This window comes from Panulirus ornatus, chromosome 20 (genome assembly GCF_036320965.1).
Source record: "Panulirus ornatus isolate Po-2019 chromosome 20, ASM3632096v1, whole genome shotgun sequence".
Lineage (NCBI taxonomy): Eukaryota > Metazoa > Arthropoda > Malacostraca > Decapoda > Palinuridae > Panulirus > Panulirus ornatus.
The window spans coordinates 28,053,626-28,079,305 of record NC_092243.1 but is presented as its reverse complement, the minus strand read 5'-3'; the positions used below and the strand labels follow the sequence as shown (position 1 = coordinate 28,079,305).

The 25,680-nt window shown below is 41.0% G+C and overlaps 1 protein-coding gene across 1 annotated transcript; it reads right to left on the bottom strand.

Moving 5' to 3' along the window:
* Nucleotides 1-4,189: 4,189 nt before the first annotated feature.
* LOC139755734 (probable cardiolipin synthase (CMP-forming)) lies at nucleotides 4,190-23,705 on the bottom strand. The gene is given in 4 exon segments (XM_071674366.1): nucleotides 4,190-4,467; nucleotides 4,469-4,845; nucleotides 19,948-20,077; nucleotides 23,674-23,705. Coding segments are annotated over 4 exon segments (807 nt in total). The 3' UTR covers nucleotides 4,190-4,199.
* Between the last annotated feature and the right edge of the window lie 1,975 nt (nucleotides 23,706-25,680).

The following is a 25,680-nucleotide window of genomic DNA, read 5'->3' as shown; positions in this document are numbered from 1 at the left end:
ATGGGTGATTACTGGTGCATATGCACCTGGGCATGAGAAGAAAGATCATGAGAGACAAGTGTTTTGGGGGCAGCTGAGTGAGTGTGTTAGTAGTTTTCATGCACGAGACCAGGTTATAGTATTGGGTGATTTGAATGCAAAGGTGATTAATGTGGCAGTTGAGGGAATAATTGGTGTACATGGGGTGTTCAGTATTGTAGATGGAAATGGTGAACAGCTTGTAGATTTGTGTGCTGAAAAAGGACCGGTGATTGGGAATTCCTGGTTTAAAAAGAGAGATATACATAAGTATACGTATGTAAGTAGGAGAGATAGGCAGAGAGCGTTATTGGATTACGTGTTAATTGATAGGCGCGCGAAAGAGAGACTTTTGGATGTTAATGTTCTGAGAGGTGTAACTGGAGGGATGTCTGATCATTATCTTGTGGAGGCAAAGGTGAAGATTTGTGGAGGTTTTCAGAAAAGAAGGGAGAATGTTGTGGTGAAGAGAATGGTGAGAGTAAGTGAGCTTTGGAAGGAGACTTGTGTGAGAAAGTACCAGGAGAGACCGAGTGTAGAATGGAAAAAGGTGAGAGCAAAGGACGTACGGGGAGTGGGGGAGGAATGGAAAGTATCTAGGGAAGTAGTGATGGCTTGCGCAAAAGATGCTTGTGGCATGGGAAGCGTGGGAGGTGGGCAGATTAGAAAGGGTAGTGAGTGGTGGGATGAAGAAGTCACTTATTAGTGAAAGAGAAGAGAGAGGCATATGGACGATTTTTGCTGAAAAAATAATGCAAATGAGTGGGAGATGTATAAAAGAAAGAGGCAGGAGGTGCAAGAGGTGAAAAGAGGGCAAATAAGAGTTGAGGTGAGAGAGTATCATCAAATTTTAGGGAGAATAAAAAGATGTTTTGGAAGGAGGTAAATAAAGTGCGTAAGACAAGAGAACAAATGGGAACATTGGTGAAGGGGGCTAATGGGGAGGTGATAACAAGTAGTGATGATGTGAGAAGCAGATGAAATAAGTATTTTGAAGCTTTGTTGAATGTGTTAGATGATAGCGTGGCAGATATAGGGTGCTTTGGTCGAGGTATTGTGCAAAGTGAGAGGGTTAGGGAGAATGATTTGGTAAACAGAGAAGAAGTAGTTAAAGCTGTACGGAAGATGAAAGCTGGCAAGGCAGCGGGTTTGGATGGTATTGCAGTGGAATTCATTAAAAAAGGGATAGACTGTGTTGTTGATTCGTTGGTAAGGATATGTAATAGGTGTATGACTCGTATTCAGGTGCCTGAGGATTGGCGGAATGCATGCAAAGAGCCATTGTACAACGGCAAAGGGGATAAAGGTTAGTGCTCAAATTACAGATGTTATATGGGAGGATATTGTTTGAAAGGGTGAAGGCATGTGCAGAGTATCAGATTGGGGAAGAGCAGTGTGGTTTCAGAAGTGGTGGAAATGTGTGGATCAGTGTTTGCTTTGAAGAATGTTTGTGAGAAATACTTAGAAATGCAAATGGATTTGTATGTAACATTTATGGATCTGGAGATGGCATATGATAGAGTTGATAGAGATGGTCTGTGGAAGGAATTAAGAATATATGGTATGGGAGGAAAGTTGATGGAAGCAGTGAAAAGGTTTTATCAAGGATGTAAGGCATGTGTCCGAGTATGAAGAGAGGAAAGTGATTTATTCACAATGAATGTCGATTTACGGCAGAGGTGGGTGACATCTCCATGGTTGTTTAATTTGTTTATGAATGGGTTTGTTAGGAAGGTGAATGCAAGAGTTTTGGAGAGAACAGAAGTATGCAGTCTGTTGTGGGTGAGAAGGCTGGGAAGTGAGTCAGTTGTTGTTCGCTGATGATGCAGCGGTGGTGGCTGATTCGGATGAGAAACTGAAAAAGCTTGTGACTGAGTTTGGAAAAGTGTGTGAAAGAAGAAAACTGAGAGTAAATGTGAATAAGAGCAAGGTTATTAGGTAAAGTAGGGTTAAGTGACAAGTTAATTGGGAGGTGTTTTAGATATCTGGGAGTGGATTTGGCAGCGGATGGAACCAGGGAAGCCAAAGTGAGTCACAGCGAGGGGAGGGGGTGAAGGTTCTGGGAGCGTTGAAAAATGTGTGGAAGGCGAAAACATTATCTCGGAAAGCAAAAATGTTATGTGGTTACGAGGCGTGGGCTACAGATAAAATGTCACCGAGGAGGGTGGATGTGTTAGATATGAGATGTTTGAGGAAAATATGTGGTGTGAGGTGGTTTGATCGAGTAAGTAATGAAAGGTTAAGAGATATATTTGGTAATAAAAGAGTGTGGTTGAGAGCAGAAGAGGGTGTTTTGAAATGGCTTGGTCATATAGAGAGAATGAGTGAGGAAAGATTGACAAAGAGGATGTATGTGTAAGAGGTGGAGGGAACGAGGCGAAATTGGAGATCAAATTGGACGTGGAAAGATGGGGTGAGAAAGATTTTGAGCGTTCGGGGCCTGAACATGTAGTAGGGTGAAAGGCGTGCAAGTAATAATGTGAAATGGAACGATGTGGTATACCGGTGTCAACGTGCTGCCAATGGATTGAACCAGAGCATGTGAAGCGTGTGGGGTAAACCATGGAAAGTTTTATGGGGCCAGGATGTGGAGAGGGAGCTGTGGTTTCGGTGTATTATACATGACAGCTAGAGACTGAGTGTGAATGAATGTGACCTCTGTTGTCTTTTCCTAAGGCTACCTCGCGCGCATACAGGGTGAAGGAGTTGTCATTTCATGTGAGGCGGGGTGGCGACGGGAATGATTGAAGTCAGTAAGTATGAATTATATACATGTGTATAAATGCATGTTTGTGTATGTACATATATATATGTATATATATATATATATATATATATATATATATATATATATATATATATATATATATATATATATATATATATATATATATATATATATATACGTTGAAATGTATAGGTATGTATATGTGCGTGTGTGGACGTGTATGTTATATGCATGTTTATGTGGGTGGGTTGGGACATTCGCGTGTGGTTGAGAGAGCAGAAGAGGGTGTTTTGAAATGGTTTGGTCACATGGAGGGAATGAGTGAGAAAAGATTGACAAAAAAGATATATGTGTCAGAAGTGGAGGGAGAGAGGAGAAGTGGGAGACCAAATTGGAGGTGGAGTGACGGAGTGAAAAAGATTTTGAGCGATCGGGGCCTGAACATGCAGGAGGGTGAAAGGCGTGCAAGATATAGAGTGAATTGGAACGATTTGGTATACTGGGGTCGACGTGCTGTAAATGGATTGAACCAGGGAACGTGAAGCATTTGGGTTAAACCTATACATTTCAACGTATACATATATATATACATATAAAAAAAAAAAAAAAAATACAAGGAGGGGAGGATTTCTGGCCCCCGCTCCCGTCCCCTCTAGTCGCTTTCTACGACACGCGAGGAATGCGTGGGAAGTATTCTTTCACCCCTATCCCCAGGGATAATATATATATATATATATATATATATATATATATATATATATATATATATATATATATATATATATATATATATATATATATATATATATATATATATATATATATATATATATATATATATATATATATATATATGTATATGTATATATACACATACACACACATACACATACATACGCACATATACACACTCACACACACACATACATATATATACATATGAAAAATGTAAGAAACAATTTAGAAAACTGAAACTTCCAGCTTGAAATGAAATACTTATTCACTGTTTCTCACTCACGTAAGGTTCAAAAGTGAACACTGAAGCAACAATCTTCCGTAAGTTCCAAAGTCCTACTAGTGACTTGTTGCTTGAGCTTTCAAAATCATTTTGACCATGCACTCAATAAATGACTAACACTCATCAAACTGATTAAGGTTTAACAATCCATCATGTTTTCATAATTGTTTGATTGTTCAAATAAATTCTTTGATTCCTTTTCAGCTTTTGTGTTAACAAACTGTTGTCATGTTATAAACGACACTCTTTACTTATGAAAACACTTCTGCATAGAATATAGCAACTGAAATTATTGGATAGAATTAAAGAAAATGATCCCACTCTTACTGCAAGTTGTTACAATTATTCTGCTAAAGGTGCAATTATTTCTGCACTTTCATCATCTGCAGGCCACCAAGAGAGTGAGGTTACAGGGGCAAAATACCCAGATCACATTTACTTTTCAGGAGGCTTATTCATGTTATTCAAGAATTTATATGTGTCCCGTGAGAAGATGTAACTGATTCCAGAGCTCAATGTTGTTGCTGCTGTCAGCCACCAAAAAGCTTTGAGGAGGTAGTGGTCAGTAAAGGAGAAGACTGGGGCAGCCAAGGATGCTGTGATGAGCCCTAATTGTATTGCAGTGTTAACTTTACTTAGCGCTGTTGGTGCCAGTTTTGCTGTTGCATGAGTAGCATCAAAGTAGCGGAAAATTGTTCGAGGGGATGAGCCCAATGTATGTAAGAGACAGAAACAATGAAGCAACCAAAACTTTATCTGCCAGTGGGTCAAGAAAGCTTCCAAGATTTGAGGCTTGCCCAGGGAATGTTCGTGCAATCCAGCCATCAATCAAATCAGTGAAGCCAGCAAACATGAAGAATCCAAGAGCCAAATTGTAATTTGCAGAAAGAACTAAGTGGAAGAGCACAGGGGAAATAGCAATGCGACTCACACATAAGAAGTTTGGTACTGTCCAGATGTTCTCACGCTCAATAATTTCATCCACTTTTTCTCTAACTTTAGTCTTTCTCTCCTTAAAATCCTCCAAAAGATCTTGTCCTGCCTCTCGAATCTGCCTTTTTTTTTTTTTTCTTTTAACTTTCTAAAATGGGAAACAGAAGAAGGAGTCACGCGGGGAGTGCTCATCCTCCTCGAAGGCTCAGATTGGGGTGCCTAAATGTGTGGATGTAACCAAGATGTGAAAAAAGGAGAGATAGGTAGTATGTTTGAGGAAAGGAACCTGGATGTTTTGGCTCTGAGTGAAACGAAGCTCAAGGGTAAAGGGGAAAAGTGGTTTGGGAATGTCTTGGGAGTAAAGTCAGGGGTTAGTGAGAGGACATGAGCAAGGGAAGGAGTAGCAGTACTCCTGAAACAGGAGTTGTGGGAGTATGTGATAGAATGTAAGAAAGTAAATTCTCGATTAATATGGGTAAAACTGAAAGTTGATGGAGAGAGATGGGTGATTATTGGTGCATATGCACCTGGGCATGAGAAGAAAGATCATGAGAGGCAAGTGTTTTGGGAGCAGATGAATGAGTGTGTTAGTGGTTTTGATGCACGAGACCGGGTTATAGTGATGGGTGATTTGAATGCAAAGGAGTGTAATGTGGCAGTTGAGGGAATAATTGGTATACATGGGGTGTTCAGTGTTGTAAATGGAAATGGTGAAGAGCTTGTAGATTTATGTGCTGAAAAAGGACTGATGATTGGGAATACCTGGTTTAAAAAGCGAGATATACATAAGTATACTTATGTAAGTAGGAGAGATGGCCAGAGAGCGTTATTGGATTACGTATTAATTGATAGGCGTGCGAAAGAGAGACTTTTGGATGTTAATGTGCTGAGAGGTGCAACTGGAGGGATGTCTGATCATTATCTTGTGGAGGCTAAGGTGAAGATTTGTATGGGTTTTCAGAAAAGAAGAGTGAATGTTGGGGTGAAGAGGGTGGTGAGAGTAAGTGAGCTTGGGAAGGAGACTTGTGTGAGGAAGTACCAGGAGAGACTGAGTACAGAATGGAAAAAGGTGAGAACAATGGAAGTAAGGGGAGTGGGGGAGGAATGGGATGTATTTAGGGAATCAGTGATGGATTGCGCAAAAGATGCTTGTGGCATGAGAAGAGTGGGAGATGGGTTGATTAGATAGGGTAGTGAGTGGTGGGATGAAGAAGTAAGAGTATTAGTGAAAGAGAAGAGAGAGGCATTTGGACGATTTTTGCAGGGAAAAATGCAATTGAGTGGGAGATGTATAAAAGAAAGAGACAGGAGGTCAAGAGAAAGGTGCAAGAGGTGAAAAAAAGGGCAAATGAGAGTTGGGGTGAGAGAGTATCATTAAATTTTAGGGAGAATAAAAAGATGTTCTGGAAGGAGGTAAATAAAGTGCGTAAGACAAGGGAGCAAATGGGAACTTCAGTGAAGGGCGCAAATGGGGAGGTGATAACAAGTAGTGGTGATGTGAGAAGGAGATGGAGTGAGTATTTTGAAGGTTTGTTGAATGTGTTTGATGATAGAGTGGCAGATATAGGGTGTTTTGGTCGAGGTGGTGTGCAAAGTGAGAGGGTTAGGGAAAATGATTTGGTAAACAGAGAAGAGGTAGTGAAAGCTTTGCGGAAGATGAAAGCCGGTAAGGCAGCAGGTTTGGATGGTATTGCAGTGGAATTTATTAAAAAAGGGGGTGACTGTATTGTTGACTTATTGGTAAGGTTATTTAATGTATGTATGACTCATGGTGAGGTGCCTGAGGATTGGCGGAATGCGTGCATAGTGCCATTGTACAAAGGCAAAGGGGATAAGAGTGAGTGCTCAAATTACAGAGGTATAAGGTTGTTGAGTATTCCTGGTAAATTATATGGGAGGGTATTGATTGAGAGGGTGAAAGCATTTACAGAGCATCAGATTGGGGAAGAGCAGTGTGGTTTCAGAAGTGGTAGAGGATGTGTGGATCAGGTGTTTGCTTTGAAGAATGTATTGAGAAATACTTAGAAAAGCAAATGGATTTGTATGTAGCATTTATGGATCTGGAGAAGGCATATGATATAGTTGATAGAGATGCTCTGTGGAAGGTATTAAGAATATATGGTGTGGGAGGAAAGTTGTTAGAAGCAGTGAAAAGTTTTTATCGAGGATGTAAGGCATGTGTACGTGTAGGAAGAGAGGAAAGTGATTGGTTCTCAGTGAATGTAGGTTTGCGGCAGGGGTGTGTGATGTCTCCATGGTTGTTTAATTTGTTTATGGATGGGGTTGTTAGGGAGGTGAATGTAAGAGTTATGGAAAGAGGGGCAAGTATGAAGTCTGTTGGGGATGAGAGAGCTTGGGAAGTGAGTCAGTTGTTGTTCGCTGATGATACAGCGTTGGTGGCTGATTCATGTGAGAAACAGCAGAAGCTGGTGACTGAGTTTGGTAAAGTGTGTGAAAGAAGAAAGTTAAGAGTAAATGTGAATAAGAGCAAGGTTATTAGGTACAGTAGGGTTGAGGGTCAAGTCAATTGGGAGGTGAGTTTGAATGGAGAAAAACTGGAGGAAGTAAAGTGTTTTAGATATCTGGGAGTGGATCTGGCAGCGGATGGAACCATGGAAGCGGAAGTGGATCATAGGGTGGGGGAGGGGGCGAAAATTCTGGGAGCCTTGAAGAATGTGTTCAAGTCGAGAACATTATCTCGGAAAGCAAAAATGGGTATGTTTGAAGGAATAGTGGTTCCAACAATGTTGTATGGTTGCGAGGCGTGGGCTATGGATAGAGTGGTGCGCAGGAGGATGGATGTGCTGGAAATGAGATGTTTGAGGACAATGTGTGGTGTGAAGTGGTTTGATCGAGTGAGTAACGTAAGGGTAAGAGAGATGTGTGGAAATAAAAAGAGCGTGGTTGAGAGAGCAGAAGAGGGTGTTTTGAAATGGATTGGGCACATGGAGAGAATGAGTGAGGAAAGGTTGACCAAGAGGATATATGTGTCGGAGGTGGAGGGAACGAGGAGAAGAGGGAGACCAAATTGGAGGTGGAAAGATGGAGTGAAAAAGATTTTGTGTGATCGGGGCCTGAACATGCAGGAGGGTGAAAGGAGGGCAAGGAATAGAGTGAATTGGATCGATGTGGTATACCGGGGTTGACGTGCTGTCAGTGGATTGAATCAGGGCATGTGAAGCGTCTGGGGTAAACCATGGAAAGCTGTGTAGGTATGTAAATTTGCGTGTGTGGACGTATGTATATACATGTGTATGGGGTTGGGTTGGGCCATTTCTTTCGTCTGTTTCCTTGCGCTACCTCGCAAACGCGGGAGACAGCGGCAAAAAAAAAAAAAAAATATATATATATATATATATATATATATATATATATATATATATATATATATATATATTTATATGTATATATATATATATATATATATATATATATATATATATATATATATATATATATATATATATATATATATATATATATATATATATATATATATATATATATATATATATATATAAATATATATATATATATATATATATATATATATATATATATATATATATATATATATATATATATATATATATATATATATATATATATATATATATATATATATATATATATATATATATATATATATATATATATATATATATTTGTAGCGAGGGGCTAGAAAACCTCCCCTCCTTGTATTTCAACTTTCTAAAAGAGGAAACAGCTGAAGGAGTCATGCGGAGAGTTCTCATCCTCTTGGAAGGCTCGGACTGGGATGTCTAAACATGTGTGGATGTAAACATGATGAGAAGAAAGGAGAGATAGGTAATATTTTTGAGGAAAGGAACCTGGATGTTTTGGCTCTGAGTGAAAGGAAGCTTAAGGGTATAGGGGAGGAGTGGTTTGGGAATGTTTAGGGAGTAAAGTCAGGGTGTGGTGAGAGAAGAGAAAAGGAAGGAGTAGAATAACTAATGAAACAGGAGTTGTAGGAGTATGTGATAGAGTTTAAGAAAGTAAACTTTAGATTGACATGGGTAAAACTGAAAGTGGATAGAGAGAGATGGGTGATTATTGGTGCCTATGCACCTGGGCATGAGAAAAACATCATGAGAGGCAAGTGTTTTAGGAGCAGATGAGTGTGTGTCAGGAGATGTGAGAGCGGTTGAGGGAATGATTAGTGTACATAGGGTATTCAGTGTTGTAAATGGAAATGGTGAACAGCTTGTAGATTTTTGTGCTGGAAAAGGACTGGTGACTGGGAATATCTGGTTTAAAAAGAGAGATATACGTAAGTATACGTATGTAAGTAGGAGAGATGGGCAGAGGGGGTTATTGGATAACGCCTTTAATTGATAGGCGCGTGAGAGACTTTTAGATGTTAATATGCTGGGAGGTGCAAATGGAGTGATATCTGATTATTATCTTGTGGAGGCGTAGTTGAAGATTTGTAAAGGCTTTCAGAAAAGAGGAGTGAATGTTGGGGTGAAGAGAGTGGTGAGAGTAAGTGAGCTTGAGAAGGAGACTTGTTTGAGGAAGTACCAGGAGAGACTGAGTACATAATGAAGAAAAATGAGAGCGAAGGACGTAAAGGCAGTGGGGGAGGAATGGGATGTACTTAGGGAAGTAGTGATGGCCTGCGCAAAAGATGCTTGTGGCATGAAAGGCATGGGAGGTGGGTAGATTAGAAAGGGTAGTGAGTGATGGGATGAAGAAGTAAGATTATTAGTGAAAGAGAAGAGAGAAGCATTTACACGATTTCTGTAGGGGAATAATGCAAATGACTGGGAGATGTATACAAGAAAGGGGCAGGAGGTCAAGAGAAAGGTGCAAGAAGTGAAAAAGAGGACAAATGAGAGTTGGGGTGAGAGAGTTTCATTAGATTTTAGGAAAAATGGAAATAAGTTTTGAAAGGAGGTGAATAAATTGCGTAAGATAATAGAACAAATGGAAACATCAGAGATGGGGGCAAATGAGGAGGTAATAACAAGTAGTGGTGATGTGAGAAGGAGATGGAGTGAGCATTTTGAAGGTTTGTTGAATGTGTTAGATGATAGAGTGGCAGGTATAGGATGTTTTGGTCGAGGTGGTGTGCGAAGTGGGAGGATCAGGGAGAATGGTTTGGTAAACAGAGAAGAGCTAGTGAAAGCTTTTCGGAAGATGAAAGCCGGGAAGAAGGCGGGCTTGGATGGTATTGCAGTGGAATTTATCAGAGAAGGGGGTAACTGTGTTGTTGACTGGTTGGTGATAATATTCAATGTATGTATCACTCATGGTGAAGTGCCGGAGTATTGGCGGAATGCATGCATAGTGCCATTGTACAAAGACACTATGATAAAGGTGAGTGTTCAAAGTACAGAGGTATACGTTTGTTGAGTATTCCTGGTAAATTATATGGGAGGGTATTGACTGAGAGGGTGAAGGCATGTACAGAGCATTAGAATGGGGGTAGAGCTCTGTTGTTGCAGAGGTGGTAGAGGATGTGTGGATCAGGTGTTTGCTTAGAGGAATGTATGTGAGAAATACTGGGAAAATCAAATGGATTTGAATGTACTATTCATGGATTTGGAGAAGGCTTATGATAAGAGTTGATAGAGATGCTCTGTGGAAAGTATTAAAAATATATGATGTGGGAGGCAAGTTGTTAGAAGCAGTGAAAAGTTTTTATCGAGGATATAAGGCATGTATAAGAGTAGGAAGAGAGGGAAGTGATTGGTTCTCAGTGAATGTAAGTTTGTGGCAGGGGTGTGTGATGTCTCCATGGGTGTTTAATTTATTTATGGATGGGGTTGTTAGGAAGGTAAATGCAAGAGTTTTGGAGAGAAGGGCAAGTATACGATCTGTTGTGAATGAGAGGGCTTCGGAAGTGAGTCAGTTGTTGTTCGCTGATGATACAGTGCTGGTGGCTGATTCGGGTGAGAATATGTAGAAGCTGGTGACTGAGTTTGGTAAAGTGTATGCAAGAAGAAAGCTTAAATTAAATGTGAATAAGAGCAAGGTTGTTAAGCACAGTAGGGTTGAGGGACAAGTCAACTGGGAGGTAAGTCTGAATGGAGAAAAACTGGAGGAAGTGAAGTGTTTTAGATATCTGGGAATGGATTTGGCAGCAGATGGAACCATGGAAGTGGAAGTAAGTCAGAGTGGGGGGGGGCGAAAGTTTTGGGAGCGTTGAAAAAAATTTGGAAGGCGAGAACATTATCTCTGAAAGCAAAAAAGGATATGTTTGAAGGAATACTGGTTCCAACAATGCTATATGGTTGCGAGGCATGGGCTATAGATAGAGTTGTGCGGAGGAGAGTGGATGTGTTGGAAATGAGATGTTTGAGGACAATATGTAGTGTGAGGTGGTTTGATCGAGTAAGTAATGAAAAGGTAAGAGAGATGTGTGGTAATAAAAAGAGTGTGGATGAGACAGCAGAAGAGGGTGTGTTGAAATGGTTTGGTCACATGGAGGGGAATGAGTGAGGATAGACTGACAAAGAGGATATATGTGTCAGGGAACGAAGGGAAGTGGGAGCGCAAATTGGAGGTGGAAAGATGGAGTGGAAAAGATTTTGAGCAATCGGGGCCTGAACATGCAAGAGGGTGAAAGGCGTGCAAGGGATAGAGTGAATTGGAACGATGTGGTCTACCGGAGTCGACGTGCTGTAAATGGATTGAACCAGGGCATGTGAAGCGTCTGGGGCAAACCATGGAATGTTTGTGGGGCCTGGATGTGGAAAGGGAGCTGTGGTTTCGGTGCATTATACATGACAGTTAGAGACTGAGTGTGAACGAATGTTGCCTTTATTGTCTTTTCCTTGCGCTACTTCGCGCGCATACGGAGGTAGGGGGTTGTCATTTCATGTGTGGCGGGATGGCGACGGAAATGAATAAAGGCAGACAGTCTGAATTATGTACCTGTATGTATACGTCTGTGTATGTATATATATGTATACGTTGAAACGTATCGGTATGTTTTTGTGCTTATGTGGATATGTATGTATATACATGAGTCTGTGGGTGGGTTGGGTCCTTCTTTGGTCTGCTTCCTTGCTCTACCTCGCTAACAGCGACAAATTTTAGTAAATAGATAAATACGTAAAGAGAGAGAGAGAGAGAGAGAGAGAGAGAGAGAGAGAGAGAGAGAGAGAGAGAGAGAGAGAGAGAGAGAGAGAGAGAGAGAGAGAGAGAGAGAGAGAGAGAGAGAGAGAGAGAGAGAGAGAGAGAGAGAGAGAGAGAGAGAGAGAGAGAGAGAGAGAGAGAGAGAGAGAGAGAGAGAGAGGTATTCAGAAAAGAAGTAAGAATCTTGGGGAGAAGAGAGTGGTGGAAGCAAATTATGTAAAGAGAGTGGGGGAGGAATGGGATGCATTTCGTAATGCAGTGATGGCGTGCGCAAAAGTTGCATGTGGTCTGAGAAAGGTGAGAGATGGGCAGATTAGAAAGGATAGTGAATGGTGGAATGAAGAAGTAAGATTTTTTAGTGAAAAGAGAGGCGAGAGAGTTGTTTGGACGATTTTTGTAGAGAAGTACTGTCAGTGACTGGGATATGTATGGAAGAAAGCGGCAGGAGGTCAAGAGATTGGTGCAGGTGGTGAAAAAGAGGGCAAATGAGAGTTGAGGTGAGAGAGTATCATTAAACTTTAGGAAGAATAAAAAGTGTTTTAGAGGGAGGTGATTAATATGCGTCAGACCAGAAAACAAATGGGGACTTCTGTGAAGGGGCCATATGGGTGGTAATAACAAGTAGTGATGAAGTGAAAAGGAGATGGAGTAGATATTTTGAAGGTTTGTTGAATGTGTTTGATGATAGAATGACAGATATAGGGTGTTTTGGTCGGGGTGGTGTGCGAAGTGAGAGGATCAGGGCGAATGGTTTGGTAAACAGACAAGAGATAGTGAAAGCTTTGCGGAAGATGAAAGCCGGCAAGACGACAGGTATTGCAATGGAATTTATAAAATAAAATGAGGCGACTGTGCTTTTGATCGGTTGTTAAGGATATTTAATTATGTATGGATCATGGTGAAGAGCCTAAGGATTGGTGGAATGCATGCATAGTGCCATTTTACAAAAGCAAAGGGGTTAAAGGTGAGTGTTCAAATTCTAGAGGCATAAGTTTGTTGAGTATTTCTGGGAAATTGTATGGGAGGATATCATTTAAGAGGGTAAAGACATATACAGAGCATCATATTGCGGAAGAACAGTGTGGTTTCAGAAGTGGTAGAGGATGTGCGGATCAGGTGTTTGCTTTGAGGAATGTATGTGAAAAATACTTAGAAAACAGATAGATTTGTATGTAGCATCAGCTGATGTAGAGAAAGAGTATGATAGGGTGGATAAAATTGCTTTGTGGAAGGTTTTTAGACTATATGGTGTGGGAGATAAGTTGCTAGAAGTAGTGAAAAGTTGTTATGGAGGATATAAGGCATGTGTACGAGTAGGAGGAGAGGGAAGTGATTGATTCCCAGTGAATGTCGGTTTGCGGCAGGGTGCGTCATGTCACCATGGTTGTTTAATTTGTTTATGGATGGGGTAGTTAGGGAGGTGAATGCAAGAGTTTTGGAAAGAGGGGCGAGCTTGCAGTCTTTTCTGAATGAGAGGGCTTTGGAAGTGAGTCAGTTGTTGTTCGTGGCTGATTCGGGTGATAAACTGCAGAAGTTGGTGGCTGAGTTTGGTAAAGTGTGTGAAAGTTGAGAGTAAATGTGAATAAGATTAAGGTTATTAGGTTCAGTAGTGTTCAGGGATAAGTTGATTGGAAGGTAAGTTTGAATGGAAAAAACTGGAGGAAGTGAAGTTGTTTTTTAGATGTCTGTAGGGGAGGAAAGGGCCTGGGAAGTGATTCACTTTTTGCTTGCTGATGATACTATACAGGCGGCAGAGTCGAGTTATAGACTGCAGAATTTGGTGACCTATTTTGGAAGAGTGTGTGAAAGGAGGAAGTTGAGAGCAAATGTGAATTATGCAAGATTATTAGATTTATCAAGGTTTGGAGACAGATCAGTGCGGGGTTTGAGTGTTACTGGAGAAAAACTGGGGAAAGTGAAGCGTTTTAGATACGTGGGAGTGGACATGAAAGCGAATGGACATAAAAAAGCGAGTGGACATAAAAGCAGAAATGAGTCATAGGATGAGTGAGGGAGAAAAGGTTCTGGGAGCACTGAAGAATGTATGGAAAGAAAATCGTTGTCTGGGAGGGCACAGATTGGTATGTTTGAGGGCATGGGCTATAGATAAGGCTGTGCGAAGGGGGATGGATGTTAGAAATAAAATGTTTGAGGATGATTTGTGGAGTGAGGTGGTTTGATCGATTATTTAACGTGTATGAGTGAGTGGCATGCGAGGTGGTTTGATCGATTATTTAACGTGTATGAGTGAGTGGCATGCGAGGTGGTTTGATCGATTATTTAACGTGTATGAGTGAGTGGCATGCTCAGAGCATCATACTCAGGAACAACATCGTGGCGTCAGGATTGATAGAAAATGTGTTGTTCAGGTTTGTGTTCTGGAGATTTTGAGAAAAACCTTGAGAAAGTTTTTTTTTGTATATGGCATTTATGGATCTGGAGAAAGCGATTGATAGAATTGATAGAAATGATATGTGTAAAGTGTGATGAACAAATATTGTGGGAGGAAAGCAAGGTACTTAAAGCAATGAAGAATTTTATCAACAGAGTAAGGATAGTGTGGAAGTTGGAAGAGAGGAGGATAAGGTGATTACAAGGGTCTTGGAGGGAGAGATAAACCTGCAGTTTGTTGGGGATGAGAGGGCTCTGGAGGTGAGTCAGATGGAGTTTGCTGTTAACGCGCATCTGGTGGCAGAATTGAGAAAAAGAAATGCAGAACCTGGTCTCAGAGTTTGGGAGAGTATGGGAAAGAAGAAGGTGGGATCTGATGTGAGTAAAAGTAAGATTATTAACTTTAACAGTGGTGAGAGATTGGTTAGTTGGAACGTAAGTTTGAATGGAGAGATCCTTGGGGGAATGGAGAGCTTCGATTTCCTAGAAGATATGGTAACAAATCGAACCATGGGTGCTGAAGTGAGTTAGAGGGTGGGCGAGGGGACGAAGGTCGAAGGAACATTGAGGAGTTTGGGGAAATATGGGTATATTCGATGATATAACAATCCCAAAACAATTGTATGGATATAAGTATTGGGCCCTAGATTTAAAAAGTAAATATTAGGATGGATATGTGAAAAATGAGACTATTTGGGACGCTAGATAGTCTGAGGAGGGTTCAGTGAATGAATAATGATGGGATGGAAATGAAGTGTGTGGGTAAATTCGCATATATGAGAGAGCTAAGGAATGTGGCTGAAATGGTTTGAACATATGGATAGGATGCGTGAAAGTAGTGCTCTGGGATATCTGTGCACACGGTTGATTTCGTTCATTCTCATGAAAAATCTGATATAGGTTTCAAAATCATTCAACATTTTCGCTAGTGATCCAAAACCCGTCAATCTCTGACAGTCCTTCTATTCCTAGCTCCAGAGATTTCATAATTTGTAACCATTTAGCCTTATATATTACCTAATTAGGTGAAGTTCAGATATGTTTTTCAAACAGCTTTTATCAGTCAGGTTGATTTGCCTCTGGGCCAACAGGTACCAGAAGGTAACAGTTCGCCTTATTAAGGCATAGAGCTGATAACGCTTTGTAAGTGTCCGACTCAAATTTACGTCATTCTTGTTTTCGTGACGATTGAGACCAGAGAGAGTGCCTCTATCTGGTGAGTTAACACATGAATATTTTCACCAATATAACCCAGGCTCACAAGAGTACTGTTTTGTTAGTCCAGTTATTCTAGGAAACCAGACGTCGACAAGACGTGTACAAGATGTCAGGCAAGTTGTTCCTGTATTTTCAACCTCCAGACCTGAATCATTTTTTCTGGGAAAAATCGTGGCCTACAAATGAAACAAAAGATTCTCTCTCTCTCTCTCTCTCTCTCTCTCTCTCTCTCTCTCTCTCTCTCTCTCTCTCTCTCTCTCTCTCTCTCTCTCTCTCTCTCTCTCTCTCTCTCTCTCTCTCTCTCTCTCTCTCTCATTTCTCACTATATCGTCCACTGTTTAGTGACACATACACCATTCTCGTGAGCAAGAATCACATTAATCCCTAAACATCGCAATATTGTGAGCAGATGCAAGTAATATTTTCAGTGACGTTAGATCATATGCATTTCATGATAAGAATATATTCATCGTAAAAGAGTCATTACTTGAATGTATGTAATAGGTAATTCATGAGACATATGTCATTTTAAGCTGAGGTTTGTTGACTGTATCATCTCGTCAAAAGTGATGTTGTGAACAACAGAAAAAACTGAAGCAGGACATGGTGTGTATGTGTGTGTGTGTGTGTGTGTGTGTGTGTGTGTGTGTGTGTGTGTGTGTGTGTGAGTGTGTGTGTGTGTGTGTGTGTGTGTGTGTGTGTGTGTGTGTGTGTGTTTGTGTCTGTGTGTCTGTCTGTCTGTCTGTCTAAATACATACGAGCAATACATAATGTTATATAGTTTAGAGTAAGGGAGGAATTCTTACTTTCGAAAGGCCTCATATTTACTGTTTTACAACTTCCTAATTCTTGTTCAGTTCATTCATTTATTCATCCACAGGTTTATATTACGAAAGTACTTCTATACATTTCTTCTAAGAAGATTCATCTTGAATTTCGTGTTATGTCATCAGTTTGGTCTATCGCTACGTCTTTCTTTAGATTATCATCTATCTACTTCATCAACCTGGTCTGAAAGCTGAATTTGTGGAATGCTAGTCCATAAGAATGCATATAAGTTCTCTCATTTGTAAGTGTAAACTTTGAATTTCAGTATATTCAGGAAATCCGCTTGATGCAATATAAAGAATTTAGATAAGATTTGATGTGATTGATCAATTCCAGGCTTTTAATGTGACAACCCTAAGACAACTTGAGTCTTCATGAACTTATGATTACTTAACCTTCAGTCGCTGCCCAAGTTCTTTTTGACTAATATCTCAAAGACTACGAGAAAATAGATATATCATTATTACGTGATGACAGCAACATTTGGTGGCGATTTTACAGGTATATTGTAAAACCCAGAAAATCTTGTTAGACTGTAATCATTGTAAGAAAAATAATAAATTACGTGAGTGTACCTACTCATATCTCCACCTGACATCTATTTGAGAAAAACTCCAGTATATTTTTCTATGTATGCTGAAGACATATTGAACGGGAACGTATTTCAAAAATATATTTGTAGAGCGTCACAGTGCTCTCAGGTCTGTGGGCACACGGATGAATACAGTATCTCTTGTGACAAAGATAATGAAAGTAACACACAGAATTTAGAATCATTGAACATTTTTGTCACTGATCCACGACCCAACCACCCAGTAGCCTCTGACGATTACTGTGTTCCTCACTCCAGGTATTTCATCTGAGCTTAACATTAAGTGGTGAATATCAGCAAACTACACGAACCTCAGAGATGTTGTTCAGCCGCCTTCCATTAATAAAGTTAACTTGTCTTGTGGGTGGCAGGTAAGAGGTCACAGTTCATCTCGCTGAGGCTCTGACCTTATCCATGACGACGCTTTGTAAGTGTCCATCTGAAATTTACACGACATTCTTATTATGGTGACGAGTGAGGCCAATGAGTGAGCCACTGTCTGGTGGTCTGACATATAGATATTTTCATCATTGTAACCCGGGCGCACAGTATCACTGTGTTGTTAGTCCAATGATTCTAGGTAACCGGACCTCGACATGAGGTGTATAAGGTGCCAGCCATGTTGTTCTCGTGTTTTTAACCACTGGAGCTAAATCAGTTTATTCAGGGGAAAAAAATAGTGGCTAACAAATAGATTGGGAGATAAACTCTCTCTCTCTCTTTCTCTCTCTCTCTCTCTCTCTCTCTCTCTCTCTCTCTCTCTCTCTCTCTCTCTCTCTCTCTCTCTCTCTCTCTCTCTCTCTCTCTCTCTCTCTCTCTCTCTCCTGTCTTCGCGACGCAGTGAAGAGTTTCACCCTTGTTGGTTCATGCCTAAAAGAATTATGGGCCAGTTTGAAGCGTCATTTTATGCACCATCAAGTCACATTCACTCCCATGCACGACATAAGCAATAAAACCAACAAGCCTGAATGGTACTCCCAAAATATCATAAGAGCTATAAGGTGTAGAAATAAACTCTATAAGTTTAAGATATCGGATAATGGCACAGATATTGCAATGAAATATAACATGATCAGAAGACTAGTGAAAGTTCTTATCAAAATTGCCAAGAGTGAGTACGAAGTGACTATTGCAAGAGGTAGTAATAGAAATCCTTAAAGATTTTATAGATATATCAATAATAAGAAACATATAAGGAGTGGAATAGGAACCTTAGTAAAAGAGAATGGGGAACCCATTGTGGATGATAAAAGCATAGCAACAACCCTAAACAAGTTTTTCAGTTCGTATTTAAGTAGACAGCAGCGACACGAATTTTGTGACAGTAATAGATAGCGCTCACACCATACACGAATTCACCGTCACAGTTAGAGAAGAACTAACACAGTAATATAAGCTGAAGCCTAATAAAAGCTCAGGTCGTCATCCGTTCTGTCCATGAGGGATTAGAAATGTCAAACACGAAATTACCGGAACCTTAACCCAAATTTTCAGTAAATATCTCCAGGAAGGAATAGTTACTGCAAGGTTGGATACTGGCACATGTCACTCCTATATATGTATATATAAGAAAGCCGAGAATTGCCTGGTATTTACCTTCCTATTAGCCTCACGTTGATATGTATACGTTTGGAGTCGATCAATACAGATAAAACCCTAACCTATCTGAAACAACACAACCTGATCAATAATACACAGCATGGGTTTTAGAAGACGCAGATTATGTCTTACAATCTTCCTTGAATTCTATCATACATTATTCAATACTCACAACAAGACAAACGTAATAGATATAATGTTTTGGACTTCCATAAAGCATTCGACAAAGTTCCCATGTTGAATTGATGAACAAAGTCCAGGCGTTGGAGATTACGAGCTGCATACGAAATCGGGTAGAGGCCTGGTCACGTGATAGGAAGCAGAGAGTCGTAATGAATGTTGAATCATCACCATGGTCACACGTTACTACTGGGGTATCCCAGGGGTCCGTACTTGGGCCTATACTTTTCATCATTTATATCAACGATATTGATGTAGGCCTAAATAAACTAGTCTCCAAATTTGCAGATGACACAAAGGTCGCCAGTGCCATATCAAGTGAAGAAGATAAGCTAAGATTACAGGATCTAGAGAAAATCATTGAATGGTCTGGTAAATAGCAAATGCTATTAAAAGTTAATGAATGTCAACTGTCACAAGTAGAAAACCTAAACAAAAAATGTGATTATGAACTGATGGGCCACAAGATAAAGGACACCCCTAGTGTGTGGGATCACAGGGATCACTGTCTCCAGTGACCTCAAATTCCCCCAGTATTGTAATGAAGCTGCCAAAAAGGCAAGGAAGATTATAAACAGAAACTTTCCGTACAAAACCAAGGATGTGATATTGCCACTATACCCAAGTCTAGTTAAACCACGCTTCAAATATGCAATCCAGTTTTGGGCCTCCACTTAAGACTCTTTCTGTCTCTCTCTGTCTCTCTCTCTCTCTCTCTCTCTCTCTCTCTCTCTCTCTCTCTCTCTCTCTCTCTCTCTCTCTCTCTCTCTCTCTCTTCTTAAAATATGGTCTGCTGTATGGTGCCTCACATACACCATCCTAGTGCATAATAACCAGATTAATCCCTGAACTTCACAATATTATCAGCATGTGAAAGACTGATTCTCAGTGACTGAATAATCAACATTTCACTATAATGATTTATTTCTTTAGTCTGTGTATAGGAAAGATAATTCATGAAACCAGTTAACCACCACATACGTGATATCAAGCTGGGTTCTCTTGGCTATATCGTCTCGGGAGAGGAGGTGTTGTGAAAAACAGAAGTTGAAGCAGGACACACTGGTGTGGCTGGGGTAATCAATGATGTGTGTGTGTGTGTGTGTGTGTGTGTGTGTGTGTGTGTGTGTGTGTGTGTGTGTCTGTCTGTCTGTCTGTCTGTCTGTATGTATGTATGTCTATATGTCTGTCTTTCTGTCTGTCTGTTCACATGCTGTTATTTATCGAGATGCGCTTCTCTGTATTCGTAATGAAAACGTTTTCAATCATGCCGGGCCAAGCCATATCATATATCCGCTGGTGCAGACTACTGTCTCATAACAAAGAACCTTCCTAAACCTGTATAAGTTCTCTGTTCAAGTCTTTTTCTTGGCTGCTCTCACAAACTCTTTCCTTGGCATTCTTCTTCATCCATACGATTTGTGCAATGTTATAGCGCCTATATCCCTTCTTGCATTCCTTGTTTGCTCTGAAAACCAGTGTATCCACGGTAGGGAATCAGTTGTTTTGTATGAACCACATGTTACAAGTCAAGAAGTTCTGCTCGACATGACGCTAGGCGGTGCGAGATTAAGAACACCATCATGAAGGTCATTGATGCACCAAATGATGATCGGCCGAGCAGAGGTACTGGCCTCACCTGGTGTAGGACTAGACTTGTGCTTCCACCTCAGGAGACGTGTATTATGGAAAGGCTCTCAGAAAACCATGATGGCGCTATAGACTTTAGGAAAGAGCAAACCGTGACACACACAGGAGCCTGGGAGAGACAACACCTATTGTTCTGGTTGGTTCAGGAAACACTGAGGCCTTGGTGGAGGTGTGTTCCTCATTACCTTAATGACCTCGTCTCCCAGCCCATATTATCAGCTAACAATGTGAAGGTAAGCAGCATTTTATTTAAACAGCTTAGCATGTATATCCTATGAGGATGCTTATCGGCTCACGACCACTCTCAAAGGAATTGAAGGAATTGATAATACACAATTTAATCCTATTCTATTTAACTGTACATCTTCGTCATTATAAATGAAGTGAACATCAAATCAATGAAGAAGGATTTTTTGATAAAGAATGCCTGTTGTCTTCCCCTTAGAGTTACCTCAAAAGTCTTATTTCTATCACATTACTTATATTATCGTCAACATAACATTTTTCATTATTAACATTACTATTATCATTATTATTACTATTATTATTATTATTATTATTATTATTATTATTATTATTATTATTATTATTATCATTATAATTATCATTATTATTATCATTGTTATTATTATTACTATTAGTATTATTATCATTACTACTATTAGTATCATTGTTATCATTATCATTATCATTATCATTACTATTATTGAAATTATCATTATTGCTATTAACATTATTGTCATCAATATCATAATCATGATTATCATTGATAGTAATATCATAATCATTATTCCTAAAGAGCCGATGTGGGGAGCCGGAAACCTTCTGCTTCTCGTATTTCAAGTTTCTAAAACAAGGAATAGAAGAGGGAGCCAAGCGAGGAGTTGTTCAGCATTCTCGAAGGCTCATGCTGGGGTGTCTGAATTTGTGTGGATATAACAGGATTGAAAAAATGGGAGAGATAGATGGCACATCGGAGGAGAGGAACCTGGATGTTCTGGCAATGAGTGAAAGTTATCATTAGGGTATGCGGATGAATGATTGGGAATGTCCAAGGAGTAAAGTCTGAGGTTAGTGTAAGGGCGAGAGCAAAGAAAAAGTTGGTGCTATTGTTGATGAAAGTACCTGAGTATGTGTGTAAGGGTGCAAGGAAGTAAGTTCCAGGCTGATGTGTATTTGAAAATGAAAGTGAATTACGAGAGTTGGATCATCGTCAATGCCTGTGTACCCGGTAGCGAGAGTAATAAAGAAGGAGGGCATCAGCAAACTGTGATGCAAAGAATCGAGCAACGGTGATGGGTGAGCTGAATGCAAGAGTGGGTGATGAGGCACTTAAGGGTATAGATGGGGGCCATGGGATACATTGTAAATGAAAATGGTGAACAGCTTGTAGGCTTATGTGCTGAAAAATGACTGGCGATTGGGAACAGCTGGTTTGATAAGAAAAACATACGTACATGTACGTGGATGAGGAGGATTATTAGTAAGCGGACATGGCAGGATTATGTTGTAAATGATGAGCTTGATAGAGACTCTTACATGTACGTATTCCGATAAGGGCAGCTGGTGGGATGTCTGATCACTTCCTAGTGAAGTCGAGGGTGCGAGTTTGTAGAGGCTTGAAGATAAGAGGAAATGATATAAGTGATCAGAGGATTGTAAAAGAGAGGCAACTTGGAAAAGAGGCTTGTGTGGATGAATGTGGTTTATAATGACAAAAGTTAAGAGCAAACGAAATTTGGGAAGTCGGTAAGGAATGGGAGGTGTTCAGGGGAGCAATGCTTACCTGGGCGAGAGAAGTAAGTGGCACACGGAGGAGTGGATGTGGCCTTATGGGAACGGGGTGTAAATGTTGGGATGAGGAAGTAAAAGAAAAGAACGATGCGTATAGGAAATGAGTGAGACTGACTGGGAGATATGAAAGTGATAACGGTAGGAGGTCAAGAGGAAGGCCCAGGGGCTCAGTAATAGGGCAAATGAGAGTTGAGGTGAGAGAGAATCAGCAAACGTCAAGGAGAATAAGAATTTATGTAGGAGGATGAGTAGCGTGGGGAGAACAGGAGCATCGGTGATGGGAACATAATGGGAAGTGGCAACAGGCAAAGAAGACGAAAAAAGGGGATGGAACTAGTATTCTGAAGGTCTGTTGATTGTGTTGGATGATAGATAGAGTGGCATATGTGGGGTATTTGGAACGTCGAGTGCGAAGCGAGAGAGTCATGGTAAGTGTTCGGTAAAAAGAAAGTGGGGGCTGAAATCCTTGCGTAAGATGAAGTGTGACACATGGCTGGATTGTTAGGATTGCGATTGATCTCAAAAAAGGGGATGACAGTGTTGACGGGTTGATTACATCTTTCAGTTAATGTGTGGTTCAAGGTGTACTTCCTGATTACCTGGCGGAATGCTTGTATAGTGGCATTATATGATATCAAGGCAATTAGTTGCACCTGAGTAAGACAGTTGGGCAAATCTGGCAAGCTGAATGGAAGAGAGGTGATTGAGAAGCTGGTAACATGTACAAAGAATCAGACTGGGGAGGAACAATCGAATGGAAGAGGATTGGTGAATCAGGTGTTATTTTTGACGAATATGTGTGAGGAATGTTTAGGTAAAGAGAAAGATTTATGTTTGGTAATTAGGGTCAGTAGAAACTGGCTTGGTGTTTGAGTTTTCATCTGCTGAACTAATAATCTCTCTGATCATTTGACAATATGGGAAAAAACTAGATTAATAACAGATGTAAAAACTTCCGTTATAATTCAACAAATAGCATATTACTGATGAAGACGAGATCAGAGGAGCACCAGATCAGTGAGATAACGAAATACAGAATCATAAGTTAGCTACTAGGACAATGAATAGTTGATGCGAATTTACCACACTCCCGAAACATCTCTTGACTTAACGCCTCCCACGGCCCCACGTGGGTCGTGACGGCTATCAAGGTCTCTTACAGATATAGCCTCAGTCACGCCATGTTGGCTGCTTCATACATGCTGCTCACCTCAGTCACGCCATGTTGGCTGCTTCATACATGCTGCTCACCTCAGCCACGCCATGTTGGCTGCTTCATACATGCTGCTCGCCTCAGTCACGCCATGTTGGCTGCTTCATACATGCTGCTCACCTCAGTCACGCCATGTTGGCTGCTTCATACATGCTGCTCACCTCAGCCACGCCATGTTGGCTGCTTCATGCATGCTGCTCACCTCAGTTACGCCATGTTGGCTGCTTCATACATGCTGCTCACCTCAGTCACGCCATGTTGGCTGCTCCATACATGCTGCTCACCTCAGTCACTCCATGTTGGCTGCTTCATGCATGCTGCTCGCCTCAGTCACGCCATGTTGGCTGCTTCATACATGCTCCTCGCCTCAGTCACGCCATGTTAGCTGCTTCATACATGCTGCTCACCTCAGCCACGTCATGTTGGCTGCTTCATGCATGCTGCTCACCTCAGTTACGCCATGTTGGCTGCTTCATACATGCTCCTCGCCTCAGCCACGCCATGTTGGCTGCTTCATACATGCTGCTCACCTCAGCCACGTCATGTTGGCTGCTTCATGCATGCTGCTCACCTCAGTTACGCCATGTTGGCTGCTTCATACATGCTGCTCACCTCAGTCACGCCATGTTGGCTGCTTCATACATGCTGCTCACCTCAGTCACGCCATGTTGGCTGCTTCATACATGCTGCTCGCCTCAGCCACGTCATGTTGGCTGCTTCATACATGCTGCTCGCCTCAGTCACGTCATGTTGGCTGCTTCATGCATGCTGCTCGCCTCAGTCACGCCATGTTGGCTGCATCATACATGCTGCTCGCCTCAGCCACGTCATGTTGGCTGCTTCATACATGCTGCTCGCATCAACCACGTCATGTTGGCTGCTTCATGCATGCTGCTCGCCTCAGTCACGCCATGTTGGCTGCTTCATACATGCTGCTCGCCTCAGTCACGTCATGTTGGCTGCTTCATGCATGCTGCTCACCTCAGTCACGCCATGTTGGCTGTTTCATACATGCTGCTCGCCTCAGCCACGTCATGTTGGCTGCTTCATACATGCTGCTCACCTCAGTCACGCCATGTTGGCTGCTTCATGCATGCTGCTCACCTCAGTCACGCCATGTTGGTTATTTCATACATGCTGCTCGCCTCAGTCACGTCATGTTGGCTGCATCATACATGCTGCTCACCTCAGTCACGCCATGTAGGCTGCTTCATGCATGCTGCTCACCTCAGTCACGCCATGTTGGCTGTTTCATACATGCTGCTCGCCTCAGTCTCGCCATGTTGGCTGCTTCATACATGCTGCTTGCCTCAGTCACGCCATGTTGGCTGCTTCATACATGCTGCTCACCTCAGTCACCTTGACTTGCTGCCGCCTACTGATGACTACCACGCACCTCAGCTCTCGTTTAATCTGACTAGGAAGTTTCGCGTTTCCAGTTTTAATCTTTAACATTCTACCTAACATTCATAGATAACTCCAATTAACCATATCATTCGTATGCGATCTATGAGTGCATGTAGCCTGTCACACCATCTACCCGAGCGAATTCCTCCTCCTCGACCTATCATTCGTGATATCAGCTGCTGTCATCCTTAATAACTTCCGACTCTCATGATCAGTGAAACGACATCGTCTGCCTCTTCCCTCTACCCTTCCTCAGACGTCAGGAAATCAGGTTTTGTAGCGTGTTCTTCAGTAGACTTTATACCGCTTCTTGATCCAATCACTGTTGCAGAACGTTTAGAAGCATAATGAGCTAATCTAATCAAAATAATGAAGTAGATATTATATAAAGATAAAATTATAAAACAGAAGAAATAGTTAAGTAAATATTCAATCATTCTTGTCGGAAAATCATAGACTATGTGGTCAGGCCAGAGTTGTTAATACCTCTACATCGCTTGTGTCGCATTTCATGAAATCATGTTCATCCGTTTTACAATAATAGAATGTGTCTCTACGATATGCTTGGCTGCCAACAATAATATATCGCTAAATGAGAAACTTTCATCCAAGATGAAATAATTTTCTTTTAAGTTCGCGAATACTGAAACGTCATCGCATCTTGATATCCATCTGCAGTCAAATTTTCGAAGTATATAAAGTGTTCAGTGCATGTGTTGGGTCATAGTTGTGTCATGTGTGTGGTTTCTCCTAAAGGGAGTTGATTATATGTAAGTATAACAGCATAGATTTTTTTCGATTAAGAATACCATGTTAATAAAAAATGTAAATATCATCAGCGATATAACCGTAGTAAATATACGTTACTTATGAGTTGTTTATTTATAGATCAGATCAGAGCAGCACAAACCACCACAAGAATACTCAAGAGTTGCTAGTGTGGAGAGAGAGAGAGAGAGAGAGAGAGAGAGAGAGAGAGAGAGAGAGAGAGAGAGAGAGAGAGAGAG